This window comes from Agelaius tricolor, unplaced genomic scaffold, assembly GCF_023055355.1.
Source record: "Agelaius tricolor isolate 1412-34295 unplaced genomic scaffold, bAgeTri1.0.p SCAF_3, whole genome shotgun sequence".
Taxonomy (NCBI): Eukaryota; Metazoa; Chordata; class Aves; order Passeriformes; family Icteridae; genus Agelaius; species Agelaius tricolor.
In genome coordinates this window covers 21,968,164-21,995,817 of record NW_027269263.1, presented here as the reverse complement: position 1 = coordinate 21,995,817, position 27,654 = coordinate 21,968,164, and the positions used below count along the sequence as shown (strand labels likewise).

The window sequence follows — 27,654 nt, the reverse complement described above, 5'->3', positions numbered from 1 at the left end:
TTGAACAGGCTATCACAATTTAAAAAAAACCTAACTAAAACAAAAACCCCCACTATTTTCCAGACTCAAGTGCAAATATTTTCATTTACCTCAAATCATGCTGCATGTGTCCTAACAAAGTCATCCAACAATTTCAATGTTACAGTGAGGAGTGGTTTGATTTACTGATAGCAGGTTGGATGGTAAAAAGGACGCTTGAGAAGGTGTTTTCTTTTTCCTCTAATTGTGCCTACAAGCCTCCAGCCTCCACATGAAGTTGTCCAGAGAGTTGCTGCAGCTTTTGAGTCATGCTAGATATCCAGTTTTAAATGTAAGTAGTGAAATTCTCTGTGCTGACCAGTTGCAGGTATTCCAGGGTACCTGATCGGTGGCTACCTACCCGCGAAAGCTCCTGTGCCTTGGATCCTTCATTTTCCCTTTTCTGAAGACTGTTGGTTATCATCTCTGCTAAGTCATCGTGTAACCGCTGCTGATTCTCCCTAAAATCAACAGGATGGGGAAAAAAATTCAGTGATTCACATGTTTTTGGTGATCCTCAGGTCCCCAAAGATTTTTAAACATTTCTATTCCCACGTTTATCTTAATGTCATTCACACACTACTGATAAAAAGTGGGGACAGGACAAATTCAGGTTCTGAATTTAGGAACAGAAGAAGGATTTTCATGTGAGTTTTCCAGATAGTATGGACCAGTGTCTTTGCACAAGAGGTCTGTAGCTGTGTCATTATTGACCTTAAAAAGTCATGATCACTTGCACGAAAAGGAAGACACAGATTCAATCCTAATCAAAACAGTTTGTAGCTTTCAATATCATTACTTTATGACACCAGCTCTCAATATCATTACTTTATGGCACCATAACTTAACCAGGACTTTAACTATTCAACTTCAGGTGGCCTTCAGTAATAGAGTTGCCATTGTTTCAGAAACTTCTTCAGTATATTTGGCTTTTGCTGGAGTACCCCACATATGACAATTTTTAAGGGGCAATCATATATGAAGAAGTGAAAACAAAAGCATCGTGTGATACAGCTCAAGAGGTACTTTAAATTGTTGAATTTCAGAAGATTGCCAATTCAATAATTCTGATAGTCTCAACAGATCATATTAATTTTAAAAAAACAGTTCTGAATTTACAAAAGAGATGTATCATGAGGTAGTCTTGACAGTATTTCCTGCTCAGCCCAGACTCTTGTACTTTCCATTTAAAAAAACAACAAAGCTCATGAGATTCTGTAGCAGATTAAAAATTTGATTATTTCTGTTTTGTAAATAAAACCCTGAGAAAACCCTCATATTCCACTTAATCTCCTCTTTTCTCTTAGGGACTGAGAAATTTATTTGTGCAAAGGACACACTGTGAGACTCAAAACTTACAGTAGGAGCAAGCTGTAACATTTACTTATGCATTTCAGGACAAGGGATCCCCATGTATCTGGCAAACACCAATTTGCAATATCATTACTTCAATTTGTAAGGAAACAATGTCATTTCAAAGCAGATGGCAACAAAGTCCCACTTACTGAAGAGCAACTGTACACAGGTGTTAAGAGCAGAAAATTAGGAACTTCCACATTTAGTGAGTTTGCAGGAAATAAAAAGATACTTATATGCAAAATATACCCTAAGAAAATGCAACAAGTTTTCCTGACTTCAATTTTGCATAGTTGCTCAAAAACATCACTTCCACTATTGCTACATTTTATTCAATTCTAATGCAAAATGATGGCTCAGCTCCAAAACATCAACCTCATATCTTTTTATTACTGATAACTTCTCCAAATGTTAGAAAGTAATCTCTTGTTTAATTTTTAAAGGCTTTATTCCTGTGCAGTACTACAGTAACTTTGTCCACCTCTTGTAGCAGAATAGTGCTTGAAATCCTGCAAGTTTCCTCTTACAAATTCCTCCACAAGAGTTCACAGGCACAACAGAGCTGCACACTCAATTGTGGTTATCCTCTTCCTGTAGTGTGACACACAGGTGCCACTAGGACTAAACTTGTAGGAATATTATTTTTTTAATTTTCCAGTCCATCTCTTGCTTTTATCACATTAGCAACTTGTCCTGTAAGTCTTACAACATTTCCAAAGCAAAGAAGCTGCCAAACATTTATATAGACAACCTTCAGCACACACACAGTCCCATATAATGAATATTTACATGTTTATATGCATATACACTATCAAGCCTCTAACAACTGAAGGCAAATTCAATGGTATAAAAAATCCACAAGTGCAAAGAATGGGAACTTCTTCTCCCTTTTCATATTAAAAAACCATCTTACACAGAAGGAGGTGTTGGGAGATTGTATTTCTTGTCCTCAGTACCCGTCAACCAGTAGGTAATTTCTGTTCCTCTGCCCTAAAGAAGAGAAAGCACAATTTTGGGATTAGAATGCAATTTCCTGTAGTTAATTTACTTAAATAATACTCTCTTGCACATTGCCATGTTTGCCTTTGCTTATTTTCAATAATTGATGCTGACAGCAAAGGATTACAAATTAGATGTGAGAAGAAGGAGAATGGGGCAGATGCGGCTGCACTCTCACTTCCTTGTTCCATGACCTGAGACACAAACTGTGGGAGAGGTGAGCTGTGCTGCCTGCCATCATCTCCCAAGGACAGACAAATAGAATAGATTGAAATAAATGGATTGGTAGATATTAGAACATGAACAAATTAACACTAATATTCAGCTTCCCTTTCAGCAGATGACTTCATTCTACAATCTTCTGTTCTACATGGTATGTTTCATTTATTCTCCACATCTTTATGTTGCTTTAATTTATGAATTAGGGAGCTTTTCATTGCCTGAATTGACTTTATAGAAGTGTCTTCAACCACTAGAGACCGTAATACCTATTTTGATCAGTAATCCTTGTTCCCCAGCTGTTAATTGAGTTCTGGGGTACTCTCAGCTATTCAATGCTTTCTAAAATTCCTCTTCTCTGTGTTCATGGTTGCACATGGTAAAGGTTACCTTCAAATATGTTTCTCCTCTCTCTTCGTACTGGAATTGGCAGTCTGTTCTTTTCAGGATGTTAATTGTGGAACCACTTACATGAATCCTTAAAGCTAAAAAAATAAAGAGACAATGAAAGCTCAGCCTGGAAACATCTCACACATATTAAGCATATGTGAAAACTGGTGCTATAACAGAAGCTCCTTCAATTGTTATCATCATAAATTCTGAGAGCCAGATTAAATGAGAAGCAATTACACTGCTGTATGAAAACTCTGACTGCACTACAGAGCATATCCAGGCAGGAATAGCTGGTACAGCCCTTGATCTGAAATACAGGTGACAATGGTATCTGTAGTAGTTAGATCTGTAGTAGTCAAAAGGGAAAAGAGTAATTGTGAGTGACCTATATAGGGAATGCTCATGTGAAGACACTAGGCAGAAGGAGGAAAAACTGGCTCTTGCCAGAGTTCCCTAATGGTAAAGTTGATGACATAATTGCTTCAACTTAAAATACAGAGTCAATGTATTTACACAACAAAGCTGTAATACAATTCTAGGTCAAACTGAAATCTATGGTTCATAGAGTAAAATTAAATTCCAGACACATAAGTATCATATCTTCCAAAGGAACTCAGGCAGTGAACCAGCCTACAAACTCCCTGTTACCAGCACTGAAGCATGAACAGGGAACAACTTTCATTGCCCAGTGAAGTGCCCACTGTCACTTTGGACAATTAAATAATAGATAATCAAAACAAATATGGCTTCTTTATCTTTAAAACTTCTGCAAGCTGATAATATATTGTTCTCATCTGGAAACAGACACTTCAGTCACAAATTAACCAATAGCCTTTGGTCCTGTTACACTGATAGCTAAAATTAACTCCTTACGCAAGCCTGTGGATTCCATCCGCGAAGCTGTGTTTACTGTATCTCCAAACAAACAGTAACGAGGCATTTTTATTCCAACCACACCAGCCGCACACGGACCTGCAAATGGGATGCAGAGAGGTAAAAAGGGTGAATCAAAAGACTTGATTTATTTGGCACGTGTCTCATTGCTGCAAAGCACTGCAATGCCTGAGGGAACTCTGCATTCCTCACCAATGGCAATACTTTCTACCTCATTTCCCACAGTATCTTGTGGTCTCCCACTACAAACCAAACCTAGCTCTGTTATTCTTGCATAATATAATAATATAATAAAAAGGACAGAGCTGCACAGTGTTAATTGTATTTAAGAAGAATTTCTGTGCAGAAAAAAATAAGTACATTTATTAACTGTCACGTTTGGAAGCAAGAGAAAAACAGAATAAGCTTCATTTTGCAAGGGTGAAGAGTAGGGCCTCAAGAGGCTTCCCAGTGCCTCAGTCACTTTCTCTGATGTGTTCCTCCCCTGGCAGTTGGTGTGGAAGTGGTTGAGGAATTTCCCAAAGTTGTTGCACTATCTGGAGTTCCCCTTTGATAAAAAGTATTTTTATAGGTAAATTAAAACATTAAGTCCCACACAGACTCAAAAAAAGTTTTGCCTCCAAAAGCATAAAATGCAGGCTTTCATCTTTTGCCTAGATAAGCATAGCTGGCCATGACTGATCTCCACTTCAGTCAGAGAGAAATAATCTGTGAAGGCTTATTTGATACAACTGGTTTAATCACACCAGGAACAGTGGCTGCTGCTCATGCTAGCTACTGACTTAGGCTGTCAATTAATGGCTATGGGCGATTTCACTGCAGCAGGAGCAAAACAGTGACTTATTTACTTCTGTTACTCTTCCTCTATGAACAGTTTTTTTCAACCTGATTCTTCATGAGGAGTGCTGTGGTATCAGCACTGTGTATGGCGTATTACCAGATCTTGTATGGGTGTTAATTCTGTGCAAAACCAGGCAACAACATTGTCACTGTTGATGTAGCATTACTGTGTACCAGAGTGAATTCCAATGCGAATCCAAACAGGCAGTCCTGGCAGATGTCTCAGTTCAAAAGATCCCATGAAGCTGAGGATGTCCAGAGCCATCATGGAGATGTCCACTGCGTGCCGGTTGCCATTCCTGTTCGGTAAACCACTCACCACCATGTAAGCATCACCAATGGTCTCCACCTGTGGAAATAAAATCAGAACTCACTATTTCCAGACATAGAAGAGTACATCTTTAGTTAAAAGCAGAAAGATTTTATCAGATCCTCTTGTTCATGACTAAACATGTCTTCCCCTGAGGACAGGATTTTTTTAGTTTAAGGTAGCTGACATCATTTGGGTATATAAGTGTTTATAACTATACCCAGCATTCCAATTAATGAATGTCTGACAACCCACTGTAGGAAATTTGGTATAAGTAGGCACACTGAAAGCATATTTAAATGAAGTAATCATTTAAATATGACCTGGTTTTCTTTCTTTTGCTTTGCTTAGAAGGCAGATTCCCAAATCCACCACATCATGCAATTTGATTTGTGTGTCCACTGGTTGTAAATTAGCAGAAGTACAGAGCTAATCACCTTGTAAACATCATGATGGTCAAGAATGTGGTCAAAGTTCTTGTAGATATCGTTGAGCATATCTACCACCTCCATAGGGGTGCTGTATTTGCAGAGCGTGGTGAAGCCAACAATGTCACTGAAGTAGATTGTGACTTCTTCAAACAGCTCTGGCTCTACCAGGCCAGTCTCCTTCAAAGACTTTACTACTGGCCTGTGGAAATAGAGAAGGCAGGAACACAGATGACTAGGGTTTACTATTAAAGGTATTTTTTAATGCAACCTAATTGCAGTATTGCTTTCTGTGTAGGAAACATTAAATAGTTTGCTGAAAACTGCCATTGTAATCACATTTTAGATGCCCATAATGCCTTTCAGCCAGGGACCTCAAAGCACTTACTAATGGTAATTAATGCACTACAGACTTTCAACATCCAAGTGTGTGACTAGTCATGAGGAAACTGAGACCCAGGCAACTGAGCTTCTTGGTTAAGGTCAGAAACAGGGATATTGAGTCAAATTTAAAACTGAAATTCTGAACTTCCTGATATGTAGAGTACATTCTACCCATACAATAAGTAAGAACAGACATATTTTTCTGTTTTCCCAGCAGTAATTTCATTATAATAATTACATCAACTCATCCTGATTTCAGATGAGGTATCTTAGTCTGGTAATTTATGGAAGAAAAATTCAATACCATGATAGTCAATGTCTATTCAAGAGGGACCTTCTTTTTCTTGCAATTCTAAATCCAGGGAAATATCTGTTCCTAGTGGTGATACAAGAAGAGAAGAACTGAAAGAGACCCAGAAAATTATAGGTTTTGCACAATGCTGTGTTCCTCTACAATGAAATGGTAACAGACTGGTAGGAACAACAAAGAGTGGAAGGAGACACGAATTCCTTGTTGAACTATCTATACAGCCAGATCGTTCCTGATTTCCCCAAAAACTGTATTCAACACACACTTTTTTTTTTACTTTATTTTTTTGCTGATGAGTCATAAAATCAATAACTTGACTACTGAAATACCCTTTAAACTAGTAATGACATACCAGGCTAGTTTTACTATTCCAAATGTGCGCAATACCAAAATTACTGGTATTGCCAATATTAGAATGTCAATAATACTTATCCTATAGCATACTCCAGAGAATCCATCTAACCCATTATGGCCCAGCCAACCTCAGCCCCTCTCTTGCATTGCTAAACCCCAGCCTGAAGTTGGACTCCACTCAGTGCTCTTTAGCTGAAGACACTCCTTCTAACCAGCAGAGCAGAGCTCTGTGATGTGGGATCACTGTAGATCTGTGTTCCCTGGAAGGCAGTGAAAGAGAGGCTTGTGCTGGAAAGGGGGATCCCGTGCATGAAAAAATGTTGAGCAAGATAATGGGTCCCAATACCATCTTGGCATGAAACTCTACCATAGAGTGGAGAGCTCAGGGACAGCTGCTTCTTCTTTCTTTTCTCTCAGGATTAGATTAGATGGGAAGAAAATAGAACATAAACATTAATCCCATCCCCTACTCTGCAATAATCGTATGTATGTAAATAAAATGCCAGCAAAAATCCTCCTGGCCAGTTACCTTGGAAGTAACATGAAATTAAGCCTGTCTGCTCTGTCTCTCTCTGCTTTGTACAGCTCTGTCCTTTCCTCCACCAGGTGTTCCAAGTTCCGAGAGTACAGCTGTAGACGCCGGATCAGGGTATCCATATAGCTTTCATTGGTCTGGCCATGGAAATTACTGCAAATAACAGAATTACACAGGAGTCAAGAAGAAAGACTGATAGATGGACATTGTTGAGAGCAGCTAAAAGGAGGCCAAAAAGTAGCAGCAGACAACTTCTCCAGTGTTTGACTTCCCTGTAGTTAGAGTGCAAAGTGCCTCAAGTGCGTTGTTCTTTTGCTTGCTTGGAGGCCTTATGTAGATGAATTGAAAGTCTATAATCCACACTTGTCAGTTGGAGCTGGTAATTCTTAAAGCACCCTTCAATCACCTAATATTGTCTATTCCAGATTACCTTAGTTAACCCAGGAGCATTCATTTATAAAAAGTAACTGGGAAGCTCAGATTCTGAGAAGAAGCTAAAAATAGTAGGTAGAAAACTGCACATAATGTTTAGATGGGGACTGCAGCAGAAGAATTAAGACAATTTGGGGCTGTCTGTTTAGAAGACCAAAGAATACAGTGGAACAAGGAACAGCCCCAGGGCTAATTTTACTCACAAAATCCTGCAGACTCAAGCCTACTAACCCCTGGAAGCAGAAGTGTGGTAACATGAGCCACTCAAACCCATGTTTGTCTGGGCAGCCTGCACCCACCAAAGCAGTCTGAAAGTAATTGGGACCAGGCTGACTGGAAGAGTCAGATTAGCATTGTATCCAACAGGACTTCAAAATCACTCTTACTTCAAACAAATTTTGTATCAGGGATTCATCATCTTAGACCCACCCATATTGCATGTGACAAGAGGTAACCTCTTTGCTTTTGTAGGATGGAGGCTTAGGAGCTGAACCAGGAGGCCTTTATATTCAGCTGCAGAAAGTTTATTCAGCTGATACATTGTTATGCATAGTACAGCTGTCCTGCCCATGTAAAATGTAAAATGGTGCTGTTGGGGTTTGTTGATTGGGAGAGCCTTAAAAACTGGAAGCAATGACCCAGGAGAAGTGATTAAAAGCTCATGGTTTGGTCATTGAAATAATTAATTCAGACCAATGTTCTGCAGGAACAATGCAGCATTGTCCAGGTGGAAGGCCTGTGTAACCCCACTGGGTTTATCCAGCTATGAGCCTTATTATTTCCCCACAACTTTGTACCACCAGAGCCCTGTAATTAATACTTGTGTGTTACAACTCAACATTTCTAGTCAGCTTAATTTGGGACCATCCAAACTTTCAAATCATCATTCAAACATCTATGTGTATTCATTTACCAAAACTTAAATGACATGAGTCACTATCCAACTCTTGACTCGAGACAAGGAGGGAATTACTTGATTGGTGAAAATCCCTAATTATCCAGCTTGCTACTTTCATAATGTACCAATCTGAAGTATGGTGATCATCTCACCCTCACTCAACTAGGAAATTGTACACAGGTGTATGTATACATAACATATGCACATGCTCACCTACTTTTCTGCCAAAGAATAAAAGAGGACCTAAATGAAGACATTGAAGTTTTTCACTGACTGAATCATAATCATATCAATTTACACACTTAAAAATATGAGCTTTCTAATAGAGAAGGAGTTTGGAGCATCTTACAAAAAGCCCCTGCTACTCACCTGAATATTTTAGCCAGAGTACTCTCAATTTTCTTAAAGTCAGGCCTTTTCTCTGGATCCTCCTCCCAGCAGTTCTCCACTAGTGTATATACCTTCAAACAAAAATTTAAGGAAAAGTCTACCTGAGTAATGGATATTGACAGACAGTAGTGCTAAACAGCACTAGTTAATTACAGAATTTCTGGTTACTCTTGACTAGCAACATATTAAATTGGGTGACTAACTGTCTTGAACCTATGGTTAGAACACTCATTGCAGGCATCTCAACTCTGTGATGACTACTGACATGATCTTAACTCGAATTTGCAATATACAAATGAAAGGCAAGTGAATGGAGCCAGTCTTGCAGACTGGTGTCAGACACATTTACTGACATGGTGATAAATGCTGTGGTAATTTCCAATATCCCATGTTTGGGATTTTTCTGAAACTGGTGATTCAGCCAAAAAGAATGGGGCTGATTGATGAATATGTGAATATCTACAATACAGACATTTTCATCCACGCAAGAAGCCATAGGGACTACACCAGTGAAAAGAGGTATACTTGAGGTGTAATTCATCCCATCTCAAAGATACCTAAAAGAGGTCAGAAGAGTGAGAGCATAAATGTCTATTTGTTTCCAGTGAAATAATTTCCATGACTCGTATTCCACATTGCTGCTAACAACTATAGAATGCAATTTCCTGCCACAAGTTAGGGCCTTTGGAATAAAATGCATAGCTTCCACCTTCCCATGATCAAAGGCTTTAGTTTGGCCAGGACTTCCACTCTTCACCCAGAAAATGGCTTTGTTAATTATTAGCTTACTTCCGCCTGCCTTTCTCCCACTGTTTCCAAGGTCAGGTCTGGTCGGAAAGGTTTTACTCCTTTGCAATTCTCCACTCTGTAAAGTTTCTCTAGTACACAAAAAAGATCAAAGTTTTAAACAAAAAAGCATAAGAAGGACATTGTCATTGTCTATAGCAGTCTATGATGTTACAAAGTACTGTACAAACAGAACTCTTGACCACAGTTCCCTCATTTTGATGTGAATTTCAACTTTGAAGCTTTTCTAAATATATGGCACAAGACCAAAAAAGGTTGGCTTGAAGGTCCCTGAAAGCAAAACAAATAGAAATGTACATGAGTATTTACTGGTCACAGCAGATACCATGGTTATGGCATCTTCCCAAATGAATGTTGGGCATTATTAGTGTGCCTCTCAGCATGAAGTATAATTATAGTCAAAAACAATGTGAAAAGCCCATTGCAACTTGATCAAAAGTGTGGAGACATACGCCGCTCATTAGAGCAGTTCAAATCATCCTGCAGATGCTTAACTTCCTTAAAACTAAGCTATTCATATAAATGGGTTAAAAGTATTGCATTTGTTAACTCATTTGTACTCCTAGTCATAAAACCCATTCTATGAAAGTTATTTGGACTCTGAGCACATCAAAATCAGGCTGCATTTGCACAACTCAATTTAAGCACAGTAAGAGAGAACTAAAGCAAAAACATCTTCCTTTGTCTTTTTCCTGCAGACTTCAAGAATTCCAGGGAAAGGAAGGTGTTTAAAAAAGAGAAGTAATTTTTTACCTCTGGAGTTAAGGGAAATTGAAAGGGATTTGTGAATCAGAACAGATTATTTATATTAATAATGTCTGATTATATTTTGGATACAATTTTACTGAAGGAAGCATATAATGACATGGGGAAGATCTATAATTGCACTGGTCTAGGGCAGCTACAGATGCCTAAACATGCCAATGTGCATGATCACCCCAAAATGATACAGCAGCTTCCGACTTTTTGGTACAGAAATTACAGACTAGAGAAGGAGCAGGAAACTTGAGTCTCCCAAATGCTATAGAGGAGAGAAACTGCTGAGAAGTCTTCTGTGGGCTAAGAGACAAGAAAGTCTGTGTAGGGCTCATGTATGCAGGAGGAATGTGCTGGCTTTCCATGCTTGGACACACACCTGAGAGAGGAAGTAACAGCACCTATTAGCAATACTGCAATTAGCCAGTGACAGAAAGTAGTGGAACAAAAAGGCAGCTTGAATTGAGCATTGGTACGTGGCAAGATTTCAGAGTCTTGAGCAGTGAATGAGGTGTTTCTGCAGAAGAGTGGAGTAACCAGATGGGGAACAGCTTCTTGCAGAGATGTCAGTGAAAAGGACTATGACCTACTTCTACACATTAGAAATCCAGTCCTGTATACCTGTCATGGGACTTCTTCTCTCTCATTAGCAGTAATATTATTCTACATTAAGTTGATTGATACATATTTTCATGTTGAGAAAATTGGCTCACAGAGTAACTGAAAGTAGAGTTTAATTTTGCTAAGTTGGTGGATGGAGCTCAGGTGTGGGGTTTTTTAAAATAAGTCTTTTAAAGTCTGAACACAATCTTTGCTACTGTCATTTAAGCCTGGAGAAGTAGTTATATCAGTTATCCTGAAATATTAATATAATGTCTTCTAATTTGCAGAGACTAACTTCTGATAGCCTAGCCATTGAAAGAGTTTCTCTTGTGACTTAAAAACCAAATGAATCTAACATACAACAGGGACATTTCTTCATCCACTACCACTGACTCTAATTTGGTACTTTTCCCCCTCTTTTTATCTTGGACATTTGTAAATTAATGGTCACCCAAGTTTAAGCTACTGTCTTCCAAAGTTAGATGATGCCACAAGCAAAATGCAGGAGTGTTTGAATAAGTTGGTTCACTGTCTTGCTCATCTTGGCTAATGAATGAATCAGGCATTTAAATGAGGAGCGACTTCAGCAATATGTAATAAAACTAATTCCTTTCTGTTACATGAAATTTGATGAACTGATGAACATTTTACTCAACTTGCATAAACAAAAGTCAAGAATAATACCAGAAACCATTAGACCAGCAATGTGTATCTAGACATCTAATAATGCTTTTATGGAAAAAAGATTTTGTGGAGAAAACAATCTCCTTGGTGAATGGAAAATGTAAAATTTCACCTGAAATTTACAAAGCAGATTATTTTTTACGTTACAGTGGACCCAGACTTAGCAAACAGATTTCACGCCTAGTAAATTTGTTGTTGTTTTACCTCACATGCTAATATGTAACCATCTCCAGCAACATCACTTAGGTGCTGTTAGGTACCTAGCTTAGGTGCTACAAAATCTTTAAATTCCATTGATTGCCCTCTTGCTGTTTGAAAGCGACAGTCTTTCCAAAAAGACAGAATACAGCATTAAGACACAGGTCAAAGATAAAACAAGGAACCAGGTTCTGGCTGTGACAGCCAGGGTCAAAGACAGAGCAGTGAGGATGCCACCACATCTCAGAAAAGCAAAGAAACACTATGTCTGAGGCTAACTTAATAGCATTAACACAACACAGAAAGACTGCAAATGCTCAACAAGCCATTAAAAGAATGTAGCTTGCTATAGATTTGCTTTACAAGTCAAAATGAGCAAGGCAGGGCATTGCACTTTCTACATGTTGGCAATATCTGTAAAATTCTTGCATTCATAAGGATTGTGCCTGCCTCTTCCCAAGAAATAGGAAGAGAAAGGCTTTATTTTCTCTGCCTTTCATTAAGCATGGAATCCTGAACAGTTTGGTTTCAGGAGAACAGACATTTCTAATCTCCATTAGATCTACATTTCTATTATAGAGTTGGTGATGTCAAAAACTGTGTTTCCCCAAATATGAACACAGATTTGTGATAGTGTAGGACGATGAAGATGCCCGAGAAATTATTCTCAAATGTGACTCAGTAAAAGGGCTATTAGGCTGTTGAGCTGCTGCTCTAGATGTTTTAACAAATGTGAGGCGGATCTAACAGAATGACTCAGAGGTAAAGGCTATGTCTAAATTTGTTGTTAGTAACTGTTGTTAGTCACTAGGAATATCCCAAACCCACACATGTTTCTCTGTCAGTTTTAGTACATAATAATGCCTGGATCCTGGGAATTGGGATTGACTGGGCTGGATAGGAGTGGATATTGTCCCGGTTTTAGCTAGGCTAGCTAATTTCTTCTCAGAGACTGTTAGCATGTTGTGTTTTGATTTTGGAATAAGAATGGTAACACACTGATGTTTTGGTATTTTGCTAAGCTGTATTTATCCTAAATGAAGGACTTTTTTTAAAACTTGTTTCAGGTCCCCTGCCAGTGAGGGGTTACTTTATTTTCAATTATTTAACTGTTCTTATCTCAACCTGTAAGTTTTACTTTGATTCTCCTCCTCATTCCACCATGGGGATGGACGGTACAGAGGGGAGGTTGAGCAAGTGGCTGCATGTTGCTTAATTCCCAGCTGGGCTTAAAACCACAACAGCTACTCAAAAACAATGTCCTAAAATGCACAATACAGGGTTTAATAGATGCACTACAGGAGGAGATTATTTTTCTGACAGAAGTTAAATTGCTAAAGTTAATTATAACCAGCTTGAATGAAGTCTGAATTGCCAGTTTTTAAATGCCAACTGTTCTTGTGTCATGCAGCTGAGTTTTTGTTTTTCTGTGTTGACAATGCTGATTTATGCTGCCTAAAATAAATGGCATATTACATGTTGTTTCCAAGTCAAAATAGAAAAATCTTTGAGGCCTTTAAATGTTACAGTAAGTCTGGACAGCATTGTATAATGTTAACTTCTGTAATGCTGGGCTCAAGGTGAGAAGGAAGAGGAAGGGCAAGAAAACTCAATGCAAACTTTAGTTACAGAAGTAGGGACACTTGCCCCCACAGTGAGATCCTTCAAACAGGCTCTTCATTCACCACAGAGAAAGGAGCAGCTGTTCAAGCAGTTATCAGAGACAGTGCCTTTCAGAAAACATGGAGAATGGGCCAGTTACAGCTACAACCATCCCAGAAGGCTGCAATAGAGGGGAGTCCAGTGGAATTACCTCTGTTGTCCCAGCAGTGTTTGGTGTAGAAGGTCTCTCTGCGCAGTATGATTTCTTGGGCAATGATCCCATAGCTGTACACATCACCCTTCTGAGATACATCAGCACGCCGGAGATGCTCAGGAGCTGTCCACAGGTCTGACGATACAGATGGCAATGCAGGATGATGTAAAGGGGAAAGGAGAGAAGCAATTGCAAAAAAGGGTGATCCTTCTCAGACCATCCACTGGCTATAACGATATTTCCTTTTACTCTTTTCATATCCAATCCAGAGCCCACTGCTATTGTGTATTTCCTACTTTAGCATTTTTCTTGAGAAGCTGACATCAATACAGGTTAGATAAAACTCTGATGTAGTTTTCAGTTTTCTGGGATTTGCTGACCCTGCTACTTTCCACTGTAGATGCAGACTCTTACACCTTCAGAAAAGTTATGTTTATTGGCAATGAACTTGCTCTTCTTAGCTACGTTTCAAAGGCTTCTTAGAAGTAGCCTATGTATCTGGATAAGACCAAGGAGTGCCAGTGCTATAATAAAAATACTCTGAGCCATAAATTATTGAGCTAGGAGGTGCAAGGAGTTTTTATAAACAGTGTCTGATAAAAAGACGGCAATATTTCCCAATGACCTTGATATCATGAAGCTATTGAAATAATTTTCAAGTGCTTTTGAGTCTGACATAATATTACCTGCTCATAACTACTTGCCTTCTACAGAAATTATTAATCTGTATTTCTAGTGTAATGAGTATACCGCTGTACCTCAAAACCAGAATGCTGCCATGGTACAACAGCTGTGACATACTGGTGACATAACATAACAGAGACCTGAACACAGTGACCATGAAGACAGTGTTATGATATTAGGCTGTAACGTCCAGCCACAATGAATCTGTGGATCTCTTGTGAAACACTGAGTTTTCATCAAGGACATAGACTGAGTAGCCAGAAATTTTGAGTCTGTTTACAAGCAATAAAAGAAGATAAATACATTACAATGTACTACTACTACTACTACTACTACTACTACTACTAATAATAATAATAATAATAATAATAATAATTTTTTTTTAATTTAAATTAAGAATTAATAGAATATTTATGTTCAGTGAACTTTTCTTAGTCCTTTTTAATGTTCTTATTGCTACTCTTGAGTATGTTTGTGTCTTAATGTAAAAATTTTCTGCAAACCTGTTGCAACCAGTTTCTTTTCAGGTCATATGCTGCAGTTGCAGCACAATGCTGTGCTTATTATACTTCAAGCTCTACTCTACATATTCATATGACATAATTTCAGATGGGCTCATCTTTTCACTCCAGATCAAGTAAGAAGGAAAAGATGAGTAGAAAGGAGTGTTCTATTTTACAGAAATATTCTATAAATGTGAGGTGAATAGAAAATGTAGAGAAAAGCCATTAATATTATTTCAATGTGGCTGAGCATATATTATGAGATTCCTAACTAAGGAATAAGAAACAGAGTTATCATCACATATCAATACAGATTTTTTCAAGGATTATCAGAGTCATGTCTGTTACTGTTTAAATGATATCAAGGAGCACCATGGTAACACATGTATCTAGTCAATTACAAGACTTATGGTAAATTAACTCTTTTTTTTTTCTTCACACAGTTTCAGTACTACTGCTGAGAAGAGCTGTTTGCATGAAGGACTTCGATACTGAAAATGTTTCTCACATCTCAATCACAGGTGAAATCTCTGTTTTCTAAACTAAAAGCTGAATATTCATCTTTCCTTTGTTCTCACACTGTCTGCTAGTAATTCTTCCATTGTGCTATGTCAGTTAAAAGGATATAATGGCTGCTATAATATGAATCAAAGTTGCATTGTTTTCTACTGTGTACAAGACGTAATTAGACCCTACTGGTCTATGAAGATAAGAAAATTCCACTGGGTTGGAAACTGTGAAGGAGAGTCCAGTCAGGCATCTTTTTACCTTTCCTTGGAGGCAGAATTGAATTACAGCCAAAATCAGTGATCTTCACTACCATGCGATTGTCTACTACACAGTTTGTGGATTTGAGTCGACCATGGACTTCAGTTTTGCTTGAGTGCAGGTAAGACATCCCCTGTGGTTGAGAATAAAAGAGAAAGAAAGCACAACTACATGTGGGACACTCAGATGTTACCAGACTCAACAAGAATGTGAATATTAGCATAATATCTGTGCAAGTAATTAGATGGACTTCATCTGCAATGGATATGCATAAATCACAATTCCCTTTCATATTATTATTTTACAAAGGAGACTTTCCAAGGTCTTAGGAACAGTCAATATTGAGAAATGAGGAAGTGGGTCATGGGAGGCCATTCTTACTCTTAGTTAACAACAATCTGACATACCATCTTGGTTTTGTCAATATTAGAGCACATGTAATTAAGGAAATGTATTTCCTCCCACAAAAGTTTTAATTTCACTTGCAATAAATGTCTTTGGGTAAATTTAATATGGATTTCTTGGAATGTCACATAAAAAGTGCTTCCAACTACATGTTCATCCAACGGACACAAGAAGTGTGAGAGGAATTGCTTCTTATGTCTGTATTGTCTTTGAAGATCACCATACATGAGAAATGTTTTCTGAAACATTGCAGCAGATCCTGTAATTGCAAAGCAGAGGGCTCCACAGCAGTCAATGCAGAGAGTGTCAGATGATGCACTAGGGCTTAGATCAGACAGAGGATCAGATTAGACAGACATAAAGGTCTCTGCTGACCTGACTGTTTATGGTTTTCTCTGTACAAGGCAATACACAGCAGTTATCCATGAGCTAAACCTGAAGTGAGCATGAGGCCTGGCCAGTACAGTTTCATCTTTATCTCCTGAGATTCAGACTCCTGACTCACAACACACAGCGGCATACAGAGGTGTGTAGCTTGCCCCTTTTTACTCATTGCCTCTAAATTATCTGATCTAGCCTAAGACACTCAAATATGGTGCAATGCATGAGAAGGGGCTAGCACTGAGGCACAGCAGGCAAAGATTATTAAGTGGGTGTCAACTGAAGAAGGGAGTAGTTATGCTAATTTGTACCATCTTGCTATTATTTATTCTGTTTCATTTCACTCTTCTGAACTACTTAAACTCACACCAACTTATAACCTACTGCTGGTTGTTCTTCTTCCTAGAGCCCTCATTTCTTCGTGCTCAGTATATGAAGTGCAATCTCTATCCTGTGGAAGTTAGAACAGGTATGTTATATCTGTTCAGTTTCTTCTCTGAGTGATCTTCCACTTAGGCTCCTACATGTATAGCTCATCCTTTTCTATAACTGGTAGAATCTCATCAGGGTTACATGGCTCATGTGGTCATGATACACTGTATGACATGCTGGGTTTTCTTTTCAAATACTGGGTCACTCCTAATTGGGAATGGATCAGCAAATGCTACAAGAGATCACTGAGATACAAGCTGAGTTTTGGGCAGAGTAGGTGTATGCCTGAGACACAAGCTGGCTGCAAAAGATGCAATCTCTGGAGAATGCTGTTGGACTGGTTATCCTGGACCTATCTAGACCATGCCAAATTTACAGAGATTGTGCGCACACTATACCCAAGGAACAAATTTCATGATTAAGCAGCTTTTAGCATGCAGCCCTGATGACACTACCCAGGATGTTTTGCCTGCTTTAGGCCCTTTTTCCTCCAGCAACGCCTTCTTCCAGCTCCTGCTTTCATTAGCCACAAAATATTTCCATTACTGCAGCAGAATTCCCAATAAGTATCAGCATCAAATGACAGGCAAAGGTAATTTAGATTTCCTTACCCCAAGGCTTTCTTGTTAACAACTTCTGGAGGCAAAGGTCTTGTAAATGTCCCTGATAAAATTTTCCTCTTTCCTCCCCACTAACATAGGCACCTACCTGAAAACACAGAACCTATTAAAAACCCACAATGTGATTTTCAAAATTTATAATGGCTTTCAGTACAATAGTTCCAAATATTTGAGCATTCTTGTAACCTTTGCTCTGGAGCTCTGAAGCTTTAGTTCTGACTGACAAACCTTTTCCTGGCACAATGCAAGAATATTACAACCCCTTGCACAATATGCTGCAACAGCCACTTATTTAATAAATAGTATTGCAACGACAGTGTATGCACTAATAACTACAAGGCTTGATTACTGCAATTCCCTCTCAGCAGACCTTACATCAGAGCTCTTTGGGCACATGGCCAAATCCATGTAGTTATAAGGTGGTCCCATCAATCCAAGAGGCAGCTACAATAGCAAGAAAGAAAGAAAAGATGGAGGGGGGGAAGTAAACTGAATAGATTTAGGGCTTCCTCTTTGGCCACATCACCTTTTCTATTGAATTAGAGACTGCTCCAAGAATAGTCATCACTTGGCTGTTTGCTCCAGGGAATACAGGAGACCCAACCTTTGTTCAGAAACAGATGCAGCAGCTTCTCAAGCAAGCATAGTACAAGGACTGTTTGGGCCATGGTAAAAGCAGAGTGTATGAAAGTGGCGGTGTGGAGAGGGAGAAGCATCTCAAAAGGAAGGCAAAGGAACACCAGGTCATAAGTATTTTAATAGCCTGGAGAGCTGCAGCTGGACTTGAAAAGGACAGATACTGAGATGAGAGGAACTGGAGTTGAGAGGCCATGAAATTACTTCTTTAAAAAGAGAAGCCATTCAAGTAAATATAGACATGGTGCTTGGAGGTTTAGAAGATATGGTTTGGAAAAAGCAATACTAGAATTTCATGGAAATGTGTAGGTCCCAGAAGCTTCACCATAGTATCAAGGAATAGGAGAGTTGGCAGGTCATCCAAACAACAGTAATTTTCCTGATAATCCTAGGTACATACAAGTTTTCATGAAGAGTTTGTGAACCATCTCTCCTAACAGCTAATAATGCTCAGAAGCCATGCCACATAACAGATGCTTTGTGCCAATCCATCCTCAGGTGCCATGTCCCCTTTACCAATGGTGCAGCAAATGACTGGCTGTGCAGTCTCAGCATAAATGGAGTCATTGGGCATTTGGTCACTCCCTTCAGAGGGACTGGGATTTCTCTTTCCTCATAAACAGAGACAGTACTAATCATTATTTTCTAAGGAAACATCTGAAGGTGATCTGAGGGTACAAAGGGTTAAAAAATACCCTGGGTTTTGAGGAGGAAGAGAAACTCCTCTGCTATTTTAAATGAAACTTTAACTGAACGTTAACTGAACTTGAAAGTCATTAACAAGGCCAACAAACTGTGACAATTTGGATTAAGTGGGCTTTAATAAAGCACAAGATTTTCAATATCTCTTTAGAACAGACACAGTGGAGTCATTCATAGTGGAGACCAAATCTGAACTGGTGCATATAGGAAAATAGGAGGCCTGTTCAACTCAAACCAGGTACAGGAAGAGGAGAGCAGCTGAGCCCTAGCAAAAAGACTCAGACTGTGGAGGGGATTCTCTACATTATCTGTAGAGGCATAATGAATTATTACACCAGTGAATTACAAAGGGTCCTTACCTACTAGCTAAACAGTTACAAGTGTCTAATGTAGAACAGAATTTCTTTTACTGTGCATATTGATTTTTCCTACCGCAAGGACCTAAAAAGCAAAGATCTGTTGAAAGCTACTGAAAACCAGCCTTGGTTTCTGTACATGACTAATTTTTTCCCTCTCCAACTGCTTGAAATGGATAGCTGTAGTGAGAAACTAGAGTATTTCACTCTAATGAGAAAATCACGATGCTACATGAACAGCTTGTTTAGAAAAAGTTGATCCCATCTCAGGATAGATATTAGAATAAGTCTGTGATTTGAAAAAATACAGTTTTGCTCTGTATGCTTTACCTGAGGTCACAAAGCAGTATGTTTTGCAGAGCTTGTGACTACATCAGCCCTACTTATCAGAACCACTGGTCAGCAGATTGTAACCCTCTGATCTCTGGGCCACATTTCTTTGGGGTATACTTCATTTGTTTATTTATAAATAGCCCCAGGCCAGTTCTGGCCCCTATTTCCTCCTTCAGTCTGAAAGCCACTGGTTTCTCCTGCCTCAGATAACTGTCCCCAGAAGAGAACAGACTGGAAGGGCATACAGCTCTAGGAAAGAAGAAGACTTTGAGAGCTACGCTCCTCAGAGGATCAGTTCTGCAAGACAGGACAGGCTGATTTACATTGCACTGTCAGCAGTCCACTTACCTTGGCAATATCATACATGACAGAGATTTTAAATTCCCAGTCCATGAACGTGCCATCAGGGTAGGATATTTTATCATTTAAAACATCCTGTCAAGAGAAGAAAATTTTTTTCAGGGAAAAAGCAGAAGATGAGATATGGGTGTACAAATTGCATGCCTTTCAACCAGCAACTTTGGTTTTTATAGAGAGTACATGCACTAGAACAGAAGTTGACTCAATAAATAGGGAATATTAAATATATATTAAGTTTAGACAGAGCTAGAAAAGTGGGGACTACAGAAAAGAGAGGTTTCTGCAATCAAAGATAGGTTGTGAATTCGGTTTTCAAAACAAGTTTTTAATAACACAAAATAGCTGAGAAACAAATGGTCAAGTTGTGCAAGAGGAAGGGAGAGGATTTTCCATGTTTTGTGCTCACAGTCCATTTCCTACCAATTTACTCCTAGCCTAACAAGTTCAAAGTAAACTGTTGCTTTATCTTTGCCTGCCAGTCATTTGCGGTTCTTTCAGCCACGATGACATCCATTGATAAAGGCAAACTTCCATGAGTATGCCAGTTTACCAGAAAATAACTTAGAGAACAATTATTTTGCTGCCTTGCTGTGAGTTTGTTCCAGAGACCACTGCTACTGATGACAGTCTTTGTATGATCACAGAAGCAGAGACAATATATACCCTCAGAAGAGCTGATGATTATCACTTCACAATTGGCGCTGAAATAATATTGGTAGTAATAAACCAGTAATAAAATAGTAAGTCTTTCCATATTCTTGATGGCATCAATTTACCATTTCTTTTTATAAACAAAAAATAAGGGTTATTTTCCCTTATAATGCAGAACTTGCCATTTTTCACCCTTACTAATATTGAATATATTCTTTTTTTCTGTCCTTGCATACTGTGGTACACAAGCACATCAGCAGAGACAACAGCTACAGATTGGAAAATGAAGAACAAGTTAAATCCTATATGCTTCCAATAGGGGACACAATACCAATACTGGCTGTTACTGTGGCCTGGGTCTGTACTTTTCCTTGGCTCGCCCTCACCTCATCCTCTTGCTGCTGAGAACCATCAAAGTGACACAGCAGAAACTGGGGAGGGACGGAGAGGGCCAAGCAAGGGAGAGGAAACTTAGAATCAGAAACCTGCCACCTCTTGCTCAGTCCATGGCTGCTGCATGAGGGTCAAAGACAAAGAGATGGGGATCTCTTTTCTTACTTTGAAATTTGATAATTTGGGGGTAGAAGGAGACCCTTAAAATTCTTTACCCGCAAAGAACCTCTTTCGCAGTATTCAATCACCCCAAAGATCATGGTGTCTATCTTCACAGTGCCATAGAACTTGGTCAGGTTGTAATAATCAATCTGTAGGAGCTGGAGCAGAGACATTTAATCTGTTTTTAAAAGCAATCATTTTTAGTACAGAAACATAGGACATGGATATTTGTGTGACATGGCTTTTTATCTCAGGCCCTGATAAGATGTATGAGTTTCCCTTAAACCAGAGTATGCTAAGGCACTGAGTGAAGTACTTGAAGACATTTGTCATTCCAGAATCTTCTGGATTAGGGAGATAAGAGTGGCTGCTGTTGGGTACTGCAAGTTAATTTTAGAGCCCACTATAGTATCTATTACTGCCTCTCTATCAAACCTCCCAGCTGACCAGAATAGCCATTATGAGTGACAGAATGATGTGAATCAGTCAGTAAATGAGCAAGTAATAAGAATTTAATGATGCTGCATGATATTATGGAGTTTGTCCATTTAAATAGACAACAGTAGTTTACTTTGAGGTATTTTTAGAGTTTACTGAATTCACAATATAGCAGTGTTGTGTAACCATTCAAAAAAAGATGCAGTACTGCAGCCAAATTAATCTCCCATGCTGAAAGAGTCTGTATGCAGAAGTCAGCAGAGAGTAACGTATATTTAAAGAGCTGCACTTGGCATTCAATAATAAGATTTAACTACAACATTCCACTACTGATGAATTAGTATGATATGAGCCAAAAGAGTGCAGTGCCTTTTAGCATCAGCTATAAAAACTGATTAAGTAAGGCCGTATGACAGCACATCAATTACTTCATTCATCCTCAGCTTGACTGGCACACAATTCAGACTCTGAAGTGGTGATGAGATCACATAATAAAGATAAAGTTCATCAAACAATATCCTTTGAGGAATTCATTACCTGTCCACCTCACAAACATGCACAAACATAGGGCCGTTGGAGTTGACAGTGGAAAGCAATGACTTCACTCATAGACCCCATCCCGCCCTGCTGTGTCCAGCTTCTATGTGCAACAGTTACCTTGTTCAGTTCTATTTTTTGCTTTTCTGAGAAATTTCCATCACTGTTTCTGAGATCCTTTAGGATCACCACCTGAAGGAAAAATACCAGTTGAGGAAAAAATCATATGTTTAGTACAACAGCAATTAGTCTTTCTCTTCCAAGAAATGTCTATACAAAGAAATACTTCAGAAACACCTGCCTACTGCTTCACTGTTGGAGTTTCAGTTAATCAGCTAATAAGTACTGGAGTTATATTTTCTTCAGAGGATTTACATCTATCAGTTGTGCAGATTTTAACTTAACAAGAATATACCTCAATCAGGCAGATAGCTCTACTGAATGCAAAAGAATTGGCATGTAAATGGCCTGTCCTCCATTGACCTATTCACCTCTTTAGTACCAAAATGTATCAGATTTCTGGTCCCTGTGTTTATGCTGCTGTACTCCTGGGCTAGGGGTTCGTGGAGTCTAATATTTAGCCTTCTGTCAGTAAACAAAATACATAGCAGAAGATCGGGAACAAAGGGCCTACTCCTTCCATAAGAGCTAACCATTCTAACCATTCTGCAAGGTCAGGGGAGGTGGAATGACCTCCTCCCAAAACGTGCCCTCCTAAAGTTGAGGAAGGGAGCATGGACACTGCAGTCAGGTTACCTTCTTGTCATACTTGCCCTGGCGAAGTCTCTGGGTGGTGTCACGTCTCTTATCTTCATCAATCTGAGAACAAAGAAGAATAATTAACTTGCAATTATCACCTACTCCTCACTTGACAGGTCCAGAGGGATTAGTAATGTCTGTGTGTGCTACACAGAGAAGCATAAACCTCTCTCTCTCTAGGGAGGATCACTACATGCCGCAGAAATTGTGGGACATCCATGTCACTCCCAGGCCCTCCACCTGCTGTTTTCATGCTCTGGCATTACAGAGACATAACAATGCACAGGAAATAATTTGTAACAGAGACTGGAAGTCAATACCCAGCCCATTCCCCCATCATAAAATGAGCTTTACCAATAGGAACAGGTATATTCTATTAGATGGGGAATGATCTCTATTTCTTCAATACAGCAAGTGTGGGTTAAAAAAAAAAATAAAATTAACAGGTCCCCATCCTACCAGAGCCATAGGATGCTGTAGTCAGAACATGTCAAAACCCCAGCATTGATTGTCCTTAGGAGACAGAATCCAAGATCCAGCTTTGGACACTGTGCTTCTCTTACCTTTAAACTAACATAACTTGTCTCACTGGTCTCTAGAGGCAGGATTTCCTCAGGTGGTATATGGGACCATTTCTTCCACCGGCGCTCATTATCTCTCCTGTACTTCCTGAAGAACAAGAGAAGCCTTCTGGAACATCCTCCCAGGGAACCGAAACCCACAACAGGAGATTAGGACAGGGAAGCATCTAGCGTCAGGATGACACAAGGATGGTGTGACAGGTTGATGAGACTTGAGCAGAAGCCCTGTGGCTCTCATCCAGTTTTCCAGTTTGAGGAAACTCCTTCATTCTCCTAGCTTTGGGAAAGCCTAAATGCTCATTCATTCTGTAGCAGAAGAGAAGAGATTTAGCAGAACAACTGCTAGGCAATTGCCAGAGTCTTGGGGGTGGTCAGAAGAATTTAAAGCATAAAGGACCATCTGGATTTTATCATTATTAAAAGTACTTGGAAGAGAGGTCCCACAAACAAATGTAAGCCAAAGGAAGTCCTGCCATCCACAGTGGTTAGTAAGAACTGCTGTGAATACAATGCCAGGAGAGGAGGTGCTGAGTGATCAAGTGCCTTTTTGTGGGTGTCCCTTGTATTCTGCACGTTTTGTAAAAATGCGGGAAGAGTCCTAGGAAATGGGAGAAAGAAACGGCTGTCTCCCCTGCAGAAATTCAGAGCAAGCAGTCTTAGAGAAAAGCTACAAGACAGCTAGTGCTCATCAAGTGGTCCCCTTACTTGTGTAAGTCCTTCCTCGACTAAAAAACTGCACAGGATTGACTGGAGAGTTTGCAGGAGAATCCTAACACACTGATAACTGCTGGCAAATGCTCCAAATGGCAGAACCCATACTACTGACTAATAACACAAATATTCCCTTGTTCACTACATTTTTTTAGCATATATTTTCTTAAGAAATGAAGACCAAGAATTGCAATAAGAACTGTTTTTCTCTGTTCTATCTTGTAAGGTGTGTCTATGTGTCATTAGGATGCGCTAGAGTTCAAACTGGTATCAGCTGGTTATTAAGAACATATCAAACTGAATTAAAACCTACTAGACCTAATATTTAGTTACATGTTTTTCAGGACTTACACTTTTTACTTTGCAGTCAGAACTTCACAGGTAGCTGTGGAATAGTTCAAGTGTGCTAGAAACTTAGGAGATAAAGAACAAATAATGAGGCATTTTGTTGATTTTCGTAGGAATTTCTCTTCTTTGCTTGTTAGGGGACAATCTTCAGTAGCAATTATATTTCAGAAGTTTACTTTTGTTTTGACACTAAAAGTGCAAGTTTTACTCTAAAAAAGTCTCAGAAATCTCTTCTATATTTGATGCTTGGGAATATCACAAAGATATGTATACAATAATAATCTAATAATCTAAACAGAATATTTAGATTTTATGCATCTGCAAATATGGAGGAGTATAATATATTTTACAAGTCCCTGCTTTTGTTTATTAATTTTCATAGGCATTGCAAACTTTACTGTCTGTATGTGAGTGCTTAGATGTGGCGATGATTAGCTCCTACATATCTTGAGTACAACTGGATGTATAAGAGTTGTGTATCTTTATCTTTGATTTTTCCCTTGTTTTAGTTAGCAACACAGATTGGTCTACTCAAAATAAGAGAGCCTGAATGGCATTTGTTTCTAATAAACTTTTCTTAAGATCTGATTTTCTTGGTTTTTTTCTGAAGTTCTCCGATACATAACAAAAATACAGATTGAAAAGAGAGGCACAGGTAAGAAAATTTTTTTAAAGATTAAAGAAAATCCTATACTTTGGAACTGTGGTGGGATTTCTTCCATCAAAAGGAGGCATCAATTATTTCTATTTCTGCTTTTTCCATAATGATAATGCTGCATGAAATTCCAAGCTGTTAAAAAAATTTGTATGCAGGGTGTTGACTGAGTTGAAGGAATGGATCCATGCAATGAAAACACCAAAACCTCATGGTGTTCTGACTCCTACAGTGTCTCAAGAGAAACACCACCTTCTAGATTGAGCTTTTATGTCACCAATACATTAAAGAAATATAAGTGAAGAAAGAAGAAAGCCAAAGATGGGTCATTGGAATAAGATCCCAATATTACCAGGTGGAACGTGCCTGGGCTCTTCTGGCCCTTGCTGCTTGACCAGAGGCGGCAGCTGTGGTGTTTTCACTTCAGAGACACCCCTGGCTGGCTGTATGTTGCAGCTGGCACTTGGAACAAGTCCAGGCAAGCAGGAATTCAGTTTTTACCTCTAATGGAAAGGCTTTAGGTGAGGTGAAGAGGAAAAGGAGACGGATTCTGCCGGAGGGTTAATCCAGAGTTTTATTCCATGGTCACAGATCTCTGAATCTTGGTAACAGCTCCAACAGAATCCCGACTGCATGGTCCCGTGTCTTTTTAAACCCAGGGAAAGGGGGAGGGGAAGGGGTAGGTGAGCCACCAACCAGGTGGGAGGGGGGCAGTCTCAGGGGACAATGACACCTAGATGGGTCAATGACCCCAGGGCTGGGAAGCATCTTTTGAACTGCACCAACCAGACCACGCCCTTGCTGGAATGTTAAGATTGACGGACAGCACTTAGCAAGGGGGCAAGGGGGAGGGGAAGGGACACCTGAGGGACTGGGAAAGGTGAAACAGGATATTGCTTCACACTGCAACAGGTATTAAAGTGGAAAAATTCTGAAGATTGGTGTGAGACTTATATTTCTGTGTATGTATAGGAATCAGAGCTTTTTAGCAGATGCAAGAACATTGAACCTTGCTGCATCTTCTCCCTTGATTATTAACCTGTCATAACAACACCATGGATGCAAGCACTACTTGGCATATACCAGAGCTCACACTAGGGACAACCACACAGGTCTGCAAGGTAAGCTAATGAATGGCTCTTCAAGGAGGGATCAAAGGCATTGTCCTAGTGGGAAAACTGTTCAAGGACAAACAAACAGAAAGCCAAAGGGGTTGGTACCTTAGAATCAGCAAAGAGATGATGAGAACTAGAATCACAATTCCCGTGAGCGTAAAGACAGCAATAGTCAAGATGTGTGGGCCTGCAGAAAAGAAAAAATGAAAGATAACTTCATGGAGGATGCTGAAAAACAATATTGTATTTAAGAAATTACCCTCATACACACATGGAAATCACAGTAGCTGACCAAGGATACTTTTTTGGTCACATCCAAATTGAGAGGCTTTGGTAAAGTCCAGCACTGCCTTGGAATGACACTTGCCTCTTTCAATGTGGGATGAAGCATGACCCAGAGCAGTGCAGTCTTACATCCCCACCTGAGGAATGGGCAATCTGTGGGCACACCCAGGCAATGGTGCTACTGTGTGGACTGTACTCTTCAGTAGGAAATTAATATCCTGTAGAGGGAAATTAATCTGGTGGCAGCACAAAGCCAGTAAAGTACCCTTGGAAGCTGCTAGGAGCCAAATAGTTTGAAAATCATGTTGTTCAGGCATCTGAGGACTTTTAGATCCCAAACCTACAGAGCCCACAAGGGTTCTAATCCTGAGCAGGTACACAGGATGAAAAAGGCTGAGAACTGAATAAGGTTTTAATGATTGTCTTACTGTGGAAAAGCAAACTGAAGCCTCTCTCATGTCTGTTCTTGGAACTTGGGGGTACTGGGAAGGAAAGCTGGTGGCCACCAACTTCATTTGAAGAATAACAGGCCATTGTCACAGAGCTTCAGCTGGTGGTCACATGACTAGAGTGAACCTACTTTACTGAGCAAATGTCTCAGGCAAAAAAGGCAGAGAAGAATCCAGTTTTGCAGATTGCCATGTTGATTAAGGACAGTAAAAGAGCTGAAATATTCAGCCTTACTGACGCTAATACACTTCCGTCTGTGCCCAGGAACAGAAATGAAGGGACACAGAAAAAAAAAATCAAAATTAGTAAAGAAATAAAAACCAAATGTACACACACTAGCTGCCTTCAGAATCAAGCAGCAATTGAGGAAGGATTTTCAACATACCAATTTTTGTGTCTGTATCTGACATAGGATTCTGTTTATGAACTCCTCTAGATTTTGGAGCCAGATTTCTATTTTGATTTTTCTTGTTCTGGGTATCACATCTCCCCACTTTCTTTCAGTATGTTCATCAGGGCCTCTTCAGTATGTCTAAGGGCCTCACGGTAATTTAGTATTAATCTGATGCTCTCTGATGATGAAAACCATCAGTACTATCGTTCTCCTCCACAAGTTAAGTCACCACTATAAAATGAGAGATAAATGAGAATGGGCAAAATAATTTTGCATGAAAATTGTCTGAAACTTCAGGTTTGTGAATTGTGGCATGCAGCTTCCACAAACAGATTACAATTTTCCGAGGAAGTGCTGTGGGACCGTAATTT

At 39.3% G+C, this 27,654-nt stretch overlaps 1 protein-coding gene across 1 annotated transcript in view; it reads right to left on the bottom strand.

Annotated features, from left to right (window-relative positions):
• Positions 1–228: 228 nt before the first annotated feature.
• GUCY2C (guanylate cyclase 2C) overlaps positions 229–27,654 on the bottom strand; it is a 44,488-nt gene continuing 17,062 nt past the window's right edge. Inside the window, exons 11-27 of the mRNA XM_071424289.1 lie at positions 26,260–26,341; positions 23,308–23,413; positions 22,742–22,804; positions 22,106–22,177; positions 21,064–21,168; positions 19,793–19,879; positions 15,580–15,712; positions 13,622–13,759; positions 9,550–9,638; positions 8,740–8,831; positions 7,035–7,193; positions 5,467–5,659; positions 4,894–5,068; positions 3,859–3,957; positions 2,983–3,077; positions 2,288–2,364; positions 229–479 (exon numbers count right to left, since the gene is read on the bottom strand). Of these exons, the coding sequence (XP_071280390.1) occupies positions 305–479; positions 2,288–2,364; positions 2,983–3,077; positions 3,859–3,957; positions 4,894–5,068; positions 5,467–5,659; positions 7,035–7,193; positions 8,740–8,831; positions 9,550–9,638; positions 13,622–13,759; positions 15,580–15,712; positions 19,793–19,879; positions 21,064–21,168; positions 22,106–22,177; positions 22,742–22,804; positions 23,308–23,413; positions 26,260–26,341 (1,940 nt within the window). The 3' untranslated portion in view covers positions 229–304. The remainder of the gene's footprint in view (positions 480–2,287; positions 2,365–2,982; positions 3,078–3,858; positions 3,958–4,893; positions 5,069–5,466; positions 5,660–7,034; positions 7,194–8,739; positions 8,832–9,549; positions 9,639–13,621; positions 13,760–15,579; positions 15,713–19,792; positions 19,880–21,063; positions 21,169–22,105; positions 22,178–22,741; positions 22,805–23,307; positions 23,414–26,259; positions 26,342–27,654) is intronic.